The sequence below is a fragment of the Heteronotia binoei genome, chromosome 9 (genome assembly GCF_032191835.1).
Source record: "Heteronotia binoei isolate CCM8104 ecotype False Entrance Well chromosome 9, APGP_CSIRO_Hbin_v1, whole genome shotgun sequence".
Taxonomy (NCBI): Eukaryota; Metazoa; Chordata; class Lepidosauria; order Squamata; family Gekkonidae; genus Heteronotia; species Heteronotia binoei.
Genome location: NC_083231.1, coordinates 30,356,027 through 30,368,167, shown reverse-complemented (window position 1 = coordinate 30,368,167; position 12,141 = coordinate 30,356,027). Strand labels below are relative to the sequence as shown.

General features: G+C 44.0%; 1 protein-coding gene across 3 annotated transcripts in view; it reads left to right on the top strand.

Moving 5' to 3' along the window:
- The window catches only part of SGCZ (sarcoglycan zeta), an 865,974-nt gene that overhangs the window by 751,198 nt on the left and 102,635 nt on the right, over positions 1 to 12,141 (top strand). For all 3 annotated transcript variants that reach the window (XM_060246399.1, XM_060246400.1, XM_060246401.1), the window contains one exon: positions 2,949 to 3,036. In XM_060246399.1, coding sequence (XP_060102382.1) covers positions 2,949 to 3,036 — 88 coding nt within the window. The remainder of the gene's footprint in view (positions 1 to 2,948; positions 3,037 to 12,141) is intronic.

Genomic DNA, 12,141 nt, shown 5'->3' with positions numbered 1-12,141 from the left:
TTTGAAGAAAACCAACAATGATTACCCTTTATAAACTTTGCAGAAACAAATAGCAACATTAAAAGTAAGCCAAACAGTGGGTTAGATCCAGGATCGCTCTTCTGTAAGGGGAGGTAACTTCCATTGATTCATCCTCCCTCTCTTAGAGCCCAGACGACATCCCCTGTTGTTCTCAAGAGCTCTCACTCACCCCTCCCCAGCACTTCTTTTCAGGGAGCTTGATTCTGCTGCAACAGCAGGAAGGAGAAGCAGAAAAGATCTGTTCCATGAGCAGAGCTCTGCTTTCTGTCCTTGGGAATTACACCAGTAAGCTAAACGTATTTCTTTGTTCATGTGAAATTACCATCTGTATCTCGCTGTTCCGAGAAAGACGTTGAAGAATTAAGTGTTAAAATCGTATTTCCAATAAAATTAACAGTTGTGAAATAGCTGGGGAATCAAGAGATTATCTGATTAGGTTTAATAATACTTAAAAATATGTTCAGGAACTTTCATATAAGCAATAGAAATCCCAGAGAATGGAGTGGTCCATGCACTTTTAAAAACATCTGCCATTCCATCTTGAGGAGGATTAATGTTGACATACCATGTTTATGAAATACCATAAACAAATAGCAAAGTAATAGATCACAGCATATACTGATAAATAGAGCTATTTACCTGGTCACCTGTGTGGAAACTGCAACCAGGTGTGAGAGCTTTCCCAAAGTTGTTTTTGTCTGTAGGCTAACAATGATTATGTGAAGTATGTGTGGGCAGGTGCCCTACTAAGTATTATATCAACTAGTAACTTTTGTAGACTTTTGCAAGTATCATAATATCAAGAGATGCCCTTTCCCTCATCCAGGGGGAGGAGAAGACTGATGGGGAAATGCTGTATAGTCCCTAGACTGTATCTTGTGGACTATCTGTGTGGGAGATGATTAGCAAGAATATTTATCAAGAACTTCTTTATTTTTTCAATCAGTCCTGAGCAGGCTTATGGTCCCAGTTGAACCAGCATATAGATCCTGTCCCAAAAACGGAACCTTCCCTTTCTTTCCCTTCTCCTTTCTACTGCAGGATCAGGTTGATTCTAGAATCTACACAGGACTGTTAATAAATATGAAGATTATTTCTCATGTTGTGGCAAAAATTGAGTGCATGACTACCTCTTGCTACAGCTTGAACAATCTCACAGCTGTGAGCTTGTTGAAATCTAGCATACTGTACGTGTTTCTTCTTCTTTCTTATCTGCTCTGAACAGTGTGTGCGTGCACATTTGTGACTGGAATTCAGATAGTTTATGATCCCCTTTCTGTTACACTCACTACTCACATACATTCCCCAGACTCCATTAAAAGTATTTCTCTTTCATTTGGTTTCATATATCTAGAATATAGCATTGATAACAATGACATAGATCTGTCACATAGATCTGACCCAATTACAAATAAGGAGCCAGAAGTCCAGCTTTATTTCTGACCAAATACCACTTGCTAGTATGCCAAATCATGCAGACAGTTAAAATGAGTGTTTATGAATTCCTAGAGAGGCTTCCCGTGAGTGCCAAAGCCCTGAGTCTTAGCATACTGGTCCAGATGAACAGGCTTTGTGCTGGCTGCTCCCCTTGTTTCTGTGAGAATAAAATAAGAGAGATGGACTGCCTGACTTCTTGGACCACCAGATATGGTTGCCAGCCTCAGGCTGGGAAATTCCTGGAGATTTGGGGGTAGGTCCTGGGACAGTGGAGTTTGAGGTGGGGAGAGCCTTCATCTGGATATAATGTCATAGTGCCACCCTTCAAAGCAGTCATTTTCTTGAGAGGAATTTATCTCTATATTTTGGAGCTTAGTTGTAGTTCAGGGTGATCTCCAAACCCAACCTGGAAGTTGGCAACTTTATCACCAGAGTGAGCTGTACCCAGGAAATTTTGTCTCCCTAGACACTCTCCTCAGCAGCCCTGAACATGGGAGTAAGCAGATGTCCCCTCGTCTTACTGTCCAAAACTGTCATTCCTGAATTTTAAAAAAAATCCTGAATTAATGTGATTTTTCCTTGCAAAATGGTTCACCGTTGCTACTTAAACATGGAGGCAGCAGAAAACGCAGTCATCTTATTGCACTCATATAGGTGAGGCGCATCTGCACAGCCACTAATTCACAAGTGGGTGGCAAACTGCTAAATATTTAGCATACAGCCAAACATATACATGTCACATTTCTGCTAACAAACTGCACGGAAGTGCCATCAAAATGCAACAATTAACTGCAATATAATTCATATTGAAAATGTAAATTTCACTAAGACATCCTAAGAATGAACCCGGTAAACCTGGTGAACTTTTTCTCCATGCACTTAAAATTCCAAATAATGCCAGCCATCTGACTGTATTTTATTCCAAACAGACTTATGTTTGCAGCAAGACAAAATCATTTTCCAGATGATTCTCCTTCAGCCCGCATTCCATTGTGGAGAGTGTGATGCGCCCCCCCCCCGTCCCTTTGCAGCCAGATGCCAGGTGGTCAGACAGCTGTAACCATTGCTGCTCTCTCCTACGCACTTCTTATGCCTTAATGGCCATTCTCAAGCAGCAGCACTGCCTTTCTGTCAGAAATATGCCACAGAAACAGTGGTTCTGGTAGCGGATTTAAAAACAAATTAGAGGCTTTCAGGAGGGCCTGTGCATGCCGTGGCATCAGATGTCTGGCACCAAATTATAATGTCACTCGGCAAGCGTCTTGCTCTCATGCAGGGTGGAGCAGCTTCCAAATTAACAGTCTCAGTGTAGTTCAGACCTCAGATATCTACATCTCAAATTTCATATGATTATAACTGGTATCAAGGAAGACTGAACTGTTTTGACCAGGCCCCACCAACATACTTTTGTGTCGATAGCAGTTATAACTTGACTCTGCCCTCTGTTATTTTTTTCCCTCTCATTTCCTTGTCTTATACATGTTTCCCAGGATAGCGCTCTGGTCTTACAGTCTGACAGGAATGTTACAGTGAATGCAAGAAATCACATGGGACAGTTAACAGGACAGCTGACTGTAGGTAAGTCTTGATTCTCTAATGCGGTTTTTGTGAATGTCTTAAACATTGCAATATTAATGTATACAATACTTTTTCTCAGATTCATTGACACAATAGGAAAAATACCTCCAACAATTTCCCAGTTCAGTAAACATTGAATATAATGACTCAAAGCATGAATTAATATTAGCAGAATGCACTTCTGCAGTAGGGTTGCCAAGTCCAATCCCAGAAATATCTGGGGACTTTGGGGGTGGAGCCAGGAGACACTGGTGTGGAGCTAGGGGGAGGGGGGGAAACAGCACCGGGGAGCGTGGCAAGCCGCCCCGTCTCGGAGCGGGCGACGCTGCTGCGCAGCTGCCGCCTCTTCTCCGCTCGCCATGGCTGCTCCTCCGAGATGGGCTCAGGCTGAGCCCATCTCGGAGGAGCAGCTGCGGTGGGGTGGGGGGGGGTGGCAGCGGCGCGGCGGCCTTGCCCGCTCCACTCCACCTCTGGGGTGGAATTGGAGGGGGGGTGGAGGCGGGCCGGGGGCGTGGCGAGCCACGAGTCCGGGTCCTAGAAGGGCCCGGATTCACGGCTTGCCATGCTTCTGGCCTGCCTCCGCCCTCCCTTCTCTGGTTTTGCCTGCGCTGCTGCCGCCTCTTGGCTGCTCCTCCGAGATGGGCTCAGCTTGGGCCCATCTCGGAGGAGCAGCTGCGGTGGGTGGGGAGGGGGCGGCAGCGGGGTGGCGGCCTCGCCCGCTCCGGGATGGGGCGGCTCACCATGCTCCCCGGTGCCGTTCCCCCCTCCCCCTGCTTCCGTTTTTTGGGGGAGCGGGGGAAGAGGGTGGAAATCCTGGGGTCCCCCGCCAGGCCAGGAGGGTTGGGAAGCTTATTCTGCAGTAGAAATTCGACCAAAAGGATCATTCCTTTAAAAAAAAAAAAGCTGTAGATGTTCTGAAAACAGTTATTCATTTGCTCACCCAGACAGTGTTGGGGGAGGGGGGGGAGCTAAGGAAATAACTTCAGATTAGGGTTTCCCAATGGAAAGCTGATTCTGAGTGACTTCTCAGTTCCAGTTTTTGTTTCTCTGGATGGGGTTGCCACCTTCCATGTGGTGACTGCAGATTTCCTGGGACAGAGACCAGTTCCTCTTGAGAAAATTCCACTTTGGAAGATGGACTCTATGGTATTTAAGGTTGCCAATTCCTAGGAGGGGGCAGGGGATCCCTCGGTTTGGAGGCCCTCCCCCCACTTCAGAGTCATCAGAAAGCAAGGGGGGGAATGTCTGCTGGGCACTCTATTATTTCTTATGGAGACCTATTCCCATAGGAAATAATGGAGAATTGATCCGTGGGTATCTGGGGCTCTGAGGGGGCTGGGGTTTTCTTTAGGTAGAGGCACTGCATTTTTAACATAGCATCCAGTGCCTCTCCCCAAAATACCCCCCCCCCCAAGTTTCAAAAAGATTATATGAGCCCCAAAAGAAGCTGCCCCTGTCCTTCATTATTTCCAATGGAAGGAAGGCACTTTAAAAAGATGTGCGGTCCCTTTAAATGTAATGGCCAGAACTCCATTTGGAGTTCAATTATGATTGTCACACCCTTGCTCCTGGCTCCACCCCCAAAGTCTCCTGGCTCCATCCCAGTTATTTCTTAAATTGGATTTGGTATTATGTCCCATTGAAGTCCCTCCCCTCTCCAAACCCCATCATCTTCAGGCTTACCTCCCCCCCCCAAAAAAAAAAATCTCCAAGCATTTCCCAACCCAGAACTGGCAACCCCACTTGAGAAAGATTGCTCAAAGGGCCTTGTCGCACAACAGTAGAATGATGGCAGAATAAGGTGGTAACATTCTTAGCTAATTCCATTTCAGACTGCAGGAAGGGGCTCCCATGGTTTATATGTGTTCACATATAAAAATATTGACTTGGATCTTAAGCATTTTCATGGGTGGAAGGATTTCCACCTGCAAAGTGTTAAATTCTTGTTTCCACCCCCCCCCCCTCCTCACACACACACATACACACTGCAGGGGGATTCTGCACTGCTTTGACCTGAAGTGGGTGGGGGAGAAAGTCACATTCCACAAGAGGAGACCCTTTATTGAATTCCAGCCATTATCTTTAGCTAGAAAATTAGCACAGCAAGGAGTGAGAGGGGATAGAATATTTCTCTCTGTGCTAGGATTTTAAAAAGCATTGCAGCCCTATTAGAAGTCATATGATCTTCTGTACTACCTTTGGATTCCATCTGTATGACCTCAGGATTCCATCGTATCATTCTCACCATTCCCTGTACTTCATGGAGGACTTTTAATTCCCGTGTGCTCTGTACTGAACAACGTTAATTCTGTATCTGTTACTAATTGACTGCATAGCTGGATGACATTTATCTGAACTCCTCTAAGACAGCTGCTCTTTCTTTTTTAATATAAAGTTGTGTGAAGAAGTAATCCTCGTTGCAGGTTTTCTCTCAGAGCACATTCAGGCTTTCCTCCTCTATTCCATCACACAAATGGTTTCTCAGGGCTTATTCATTCATACACATGTAGTATTCAGTGGTTCAGTGCACAGCCATCAGTAAGCTTTGTAGTCCCCACTCCTAACCTTTCCTCTTCTCATGTGCTCCATCTCTGATGTCCTGTGGTTAAACCATAGAGTTTCCAACTTGGATCTAGAGGAAAAATACATACATAGTTAGCTGGTACAGATGTAGTAAAACAATGGTTTCATTTATTTATTTATTTATTTGTAATTTATATCCCGCCCTTCCCACCAGGTGGCTCAGGGCGGCTTACAACATATAAAAACTAACATGAGTATAAAATTAAGCATAAAAGTTTAAACATTTCACAATTTACATAGTTTACATAGTTCATGTAAAAGAGGGAACTGGAAAGTACAGGAGGGGGAGGAGAGCCTGTGAGCCCATGGTTTGGCACAGGAGTGGTCAAACTTGCTTAACATAGGAGCCACAACTTGCTTAACATAGGAGCCACAAAGAATGGTCAGAAGTTTGAGAGCCGCAACACATGAACATCAGATGTTTGAGTGCCACAAGAAGGAAGGAAGGAAGGAAGGAAGGAAGGAAGGAAGGAAGGAAGGAAGGAAGGAAGGAAGGAAGGAAGGAAGGAAGGAAGGAAGGAAGGAAGGAAGGATAATAGATGTGGAAGGGAGAGGTGGAAAGAATGCAACTTTAACTTTAAATGCATTCTCCAAGCAACCAGCTGGCTTGGCTTGGCTTGGCTTGGAGAAGAGATTTAAAGAGAGAAATGCATTCTCCAAGCCAGCCAACAGGGCAGTGGGGGCTTCAAGAGCCACACAGGGTTGGATCTAGGGGGGGTAGAGGGGGGTATTTGCCCCAGGCGCTGACGGAGGGGGGGGCGCCAAATTGAGTATAGAGTCCATTGTATTCTATGGGACCATAAGACAGAATGGCCCATAAGGGGGAGTTATTTTTCAATTTTGTCCCCCCCCCTCAAAAACATGTTGAACCGGTCCTGCAGTTTGGCCACCCCTGGTTTGGCATTTTATATCCCCTGAAGAGACTAGAAAATCAAGTAACAACTTGCAGTTATGAAACCTAACTCTGTATAGGATTGCACTGTAAGAAGGTTTCATAGTATGGACTCTGCAGATAAGAACTGGAGGTCATCGTAAGCACCATGATATTCATGGGAACCATTCACATGTTCACCTATGAATCATTAAATCATAAATCTTCCATCAATGAGATGAATGTGCGTGTGTGAATCAGGCTTCTCTTAATTTAGAGTGCTTTATCATGTGTTCCCCCCCCCACACACACCACTTCTGTGCTATAATTTGTGATCAACAAGGTATTTGTTTTGCACATTTCCTACTGATGAGGCTGTTGTAGTTTGCAGTAGTTATTTCAAGAGATCTATGGCTTGAAGTTACAAGAATCTGTCAACCAATTCTCAAGAGCTAAGAAAAGAAAAACCATCAAACTTTGAACTGCAGTATTCAAATAACGACATCACAAGCATATGCCGGGCAGGATGTTACAGTGTGTTTTTTAAAAAATTAATGTTCAAGGTCAGTTGTTGTGGCTCATAATGATTTCCAGCATAAATCATCCTCTGATATCAAGCTAGTGTACTCCTTTCTTCACTGTTTTACCTTTTTCTTTTTGCCCCAAATTAATTGCCATCATTTTTACAACTTTACCAAAATGCCATCCTTGAAAATTGTGTGACAGGCAAACTTTAGGGCCATAGATTTTTAGTCAGTTAATCTGTTATTTTAATTTTTATTTGAAATGCCTCAGTTAGGCAGATGGGAGGACAGTGGCATGGTGTAGCCCAATCTCGTCAGATCTCAGAAGCTAAACAGGGATGGTACTTGGAAGGAAGACCTCCAAGAAAAACCCTGCAGAGGAAGGCAATGCTGCACCACCTCTGCTTCTCGAATGCCTTGAAATCCCCTTAATGGTGTTGCCATGTGACTTGACAGCACTTTACACACACAATTAGGTAGATGGAAGACTTTAAAAAAAAAATCCCTACAAAACTGTGGGTGGCAGGTAGAGGGATTTGTCTTCTTGCATGGGATGAAATGCCTTTCCTAAGATGGAAATAATGTGGAAACAAGTCTCGAGGATGACTCTTTCCTCATGCCCCATTTCTCTAATTTAAACTTCCTTCCCGCTGCTTGCAGTTAGTCCCAGTAGTGACAGAAGGTAGTCATCTTGCCTTTACTAGTCTTCTTTTCCCTTTAGAGCTAGATTCAAGTAAGTAACACCTTTGAGACGAAGGTTTTCAGGCTATAAGCTTTTGAGAATCAAAACTTCCTTCAGCACATATCTGACCAAGGAAGCTTTTGACTCTCCAAGGGTTGTACCCCAAAAACTTTGTTGGTCTCTAAAATGCTACTTATTAAATTAATATTTTATTAAGTGTACATATGTCAACATGTTTACATCTCATATAAATACATTTCGTTTTTTACTTATTATCTTCTACAAATCTAACTGAATACTAACAACATATAAACTCCTTCCTCTTTATATTATTTCCTTTTTTTACCTGATTTCACCCGATCCCCATACCACTTTTCCTTATTCTTGTTCTAATTTCTTTTTGTTTCCAAAACTTTTTCTTTCACGTACTCACATCTAGTCCAGGATCTCTAAAATGCTACTTGCTCATATCTAGTGTTTCTATTCCAGATCAATACGTCTGTCCTCCTGAAGCTGTTTTCGTACCAGGTCTCATTGCATCCCAGGACTGTGGTAGTGGGTTTGATTGGGAAAATAGCACTGGGGTTAAAGAACCCACCCAGCACTGCAGCCATTATACAAATTACCTCCACTATAGCTGCTTTATAGAATTTTAAAAAGTCAGTGAATCTGGACATGGCCTGTTATATATGAACGGGAGCCAGAATGGGTGTTGTGTTTAAAGGGGATCTGAGAGACCCAGTTTCAAATAGCCATTCTGTCATGAAAGCTTGCTGGGTGACCTTGGCCTGATCTCCCTTGTCCTTCCTGCTAAGTCTAACCCATCTCATGTGGTTCTTGAAGTGAAGATAAGATGGAGGAGGGGAGAATAATGCTGCAAGCTAATCTGTGTCCCCTCCCCGCTGGGGAGAAAAGCAAAGTATAAATTAACAGTTGAATTTCATCCATATATTTGGGGAGTTTGTTGAGTCATTCTGATACACAGGGCTTTTTTTGTAGAAAAAGCCCAGCAGGGACTCATTTGCATATTAGGCCATACCCCTGATGTCATCATTGTTTCACACAGGGCTTTTTGTAGAAAAAGCTAGGTTGGAACTTATTTGCATATTAGGCCACACCCCCTGATGTCATGTCAGCTGGAACTGCGTTCCTGTGCACTCCTGCTCAAAAAAGCCCTGCTTTTATACAACAGTTAACTAAGGGCTGGTCATGTTAGTCTGTCCAAAAATAAAATTAAGAGAATACAGTTAATTAAAAAAATTCATCTTCAAGGTGCAATAGGATTTTCTTAATATTATTTTAATTCATAATTATTGATGTGTGGCAATGTAATATACAAAGACAGGCCATCTGTTTTGATTGGCCTCCATGGTCATGTCAAAGGTAACCAGGCAGGCTAGCAGATACAAATGGGCAGAAATTAAGCCAACACCTGTTCCAGCCATATTGCACTTGCCAGTGCATTTCAGGAACAAGCTTTTAGCTGCTTCTCATCAATGTATTATTTAAACCTTTAGCTTCAGCACTGTTTAAAGTTAGGTTTCCTCTGGTGCTCAGCAGCATTTGATGCCGGAAAGTGATCTGAAATTCTGGTCATAGACATGGCAGCTTGTAGACCTGCTCTATAAATGGAGGCATGCCTGTGAGGGCCCAGTCTGACATGCTTGATATGGTATTTGAGCTTAGTACTGTAAATATTTCAAATGCCCTAAAGAAACATATGTTCTTGGGTTAGTCATGACTGCAAACACCTGTGCACTATTTAATTAATCTACCCGGTGCAGATTTCAAGACGTGCCTCATCACTTCATGATTTAAATATATTTGCATTCCATTTGACTTTTAAGTTTTGGTGAGAGCTCCACAAGGCAATGGTTAACAAGGCAATTGACTCAGCCCCCAGACTCATGGAGAATAGCATCATGAGCAGTGATTCCAGGGAACCTCCTCATTCAAAGGAAGTAAACCTATGAATACCAGTGCTAGGAGACAACATTAGAGGGAGGAACTCACTTCTAGACTCTGTGTGTTGGCCCTCTAAGGCTACTGTGTAGAAGAGGATGATTGACTAGATGGACTACTGGTCTAATCTAGCAAGACTCTATGCCTTGAGTTCAACCAATCACTCATCTTTCCCAGTTATACTGTTAGTTAATAAGTTGCAAGGCAGGACGGTGTAATGGTTGTAACATTCAGCTGCTGTGAGAGGCCTCTCAGCCCCACCCACCTTGCAGGGTGTCTGTTGTTGGGGAGGAAGATAAAGCAGATTGTGAGCCACTCTGAGATTCGGAATGGAGGACGGGATATAAATCCAATATCATCATCATCATCTAGACACAGTGAGATATAAAATTCCTATGTAGTCATGAAGACTTCTGGATGACTTTGGATCCAGCATTCTCACACTGACCTAGCTACCAGGGTGGTTAGTTATGATGATAAATTGAAGGCACAGAGAACCATGATCCTGCCTTGAGTTTCCTGGAGTCAGAGTGAAATAAAAACATGGCTGGTAGCTGGATAAGCAAGGATCAAGCTGGTAACTATTTAGTCAAGCACTTTATCTTCTTCCTACAGTTTTTGGTTACCGTTCTTATTCCCCATTTATACTGAGCAAGTAGCATCCATTTCAGTAATGGGTGGTTTGTTGTTTTGAGGCACTAGTTGCCTGTTATTTAAATAATAGAAAGTGAATGCTGAGCTTTTGTAGGTTTTTTATTATTTTAGTAACAGCAAAACTCTGTTGGTTGTTGCTGGCTAGTCCTCACTGTCTAGATCAGGGGTGTCAAACATGATGCCCAGGGGCCAAATCAGGCCTTCAGAGGGCTCCTATCAGCCCCCTGAGCAAATGGCTGTCATCTGCTTCCTTCTCCCTCTCTCTTGCTTCCTTCTGCATAACAGCTTGCTTTGCCAGGCTTGCTCAATCGCACAAGAGCTACAGAGCACTGTAGCTCTTTTCTCCACTGGCTGAGGCTCCTCTTTTGGGGAGGAAGGGAGGAGAAGACACACATGGCCCTAGGGTTGCCAATCCCCAGGTGGGAGCAGGGAATCCCCCGGTTTGGAGGCCCTCCCCCCGCTTCAGGGTTGTCAGAAAGCGGGGGGAGGGGAAGGAAATGTCTGCTGGGAACTCTTTTATTCCCTATAGAGATTTATTCCCATAGAAAATCATGGAGAATTGATCTGCAGGTATCTGGGGCTCTGGGGGGGGCTGTTTTTTGGGATAGAGGCACCAAATTTTCAGTATAGATTCTAGTGCCTCTCCCCAAAATACCCCCCAAGTTTCAAAAAAGATTGGACCAGGGGGTCCAATTCTGAGCCCCAAAAGAAGGTGCCCCTATCCTTCATTATTTCCTATGGAAGGAAGGCATTGAAAAGGTGTGCCGTCCCTTTAAATGTGATGGCCAGAACTCCCTTTGGAGTTCGATTATGCTTGTCACAGCCTTGATCTTGGTTCCACCCCTAATGTCTCCTGGCTCCACCCCCAAAGTCCCCAGATATTTCTTAAATTGGACTTGGCAACCCTACATGGCCCGGCCCGACAATGTCTCATTTATGTCAGATCCGGCCCTCGTAACAAATGAGTTCAACACCCCTGGTCTAGATGTTATTGTTGTAAACATTACAGGTGCCACTTATCGTTGTGCCATTCCCTGGAGTTGTGCTGGAGGAACAGAGGGAAATGGCTATATCATCTAGAGAGGGGTGTGTGTGTTTGTATGCGTGTTAGCAATAAAAAGCATTGGCAAGTATGTTAAGAAGCCTTCATTCCTTGTAATGAAAGCCTACTTTAGTTTATAGGTCTGTTATAAAAGTCACAATAATGCAGAGATTAGTTTCAGTGACTGAGCAGAATGGGCATAGAGGGCTTGCATAGCATAACAATGTGTTCTGGAGCGAGGCATTGATCATTTCGTGGCCCTGTGCTTAAAATGAGGCAGGGGGAAGAATTCTAATGCTGTGCATATCACGTTTTTCATTATATCCTTGGACCAGTGAAATTAAAGGATTTCTGTCTCATAGTAGACCATGGTATTCAATAAAAAAGTACTTAAAAAGTAATGTTCAGAATATCATCTAACATGTATGTGGACTAGGGTGACCATAATGTCTGAAGGCCAGCCAGGGACACTGGGGGGTGGGTGGGTGGGTAGGGGTGTGCGCGCGCGAAGCGCGCGCGCCGCCGGAAACAGGAAGTGACGTCACTTCCGGTGACGTCATGCCACCACCGGAAACAGGAAGTGGCATCACTTCCTGTGACATCATTTCCCCCGCGTCACCTGCCGGAAACGGGAAGTGACATCACTTCCTGTGACATCATTTCCCCCAAATGACATCATTTCCCCCAAATGCCACTGCCGGAAACAGGAAGTGACTTCACAGCACTTCCTGTGACGTCCCCAAAAATCCCCCAAATATCACCGCCGGAAACAATTTTGTTCTCAAAT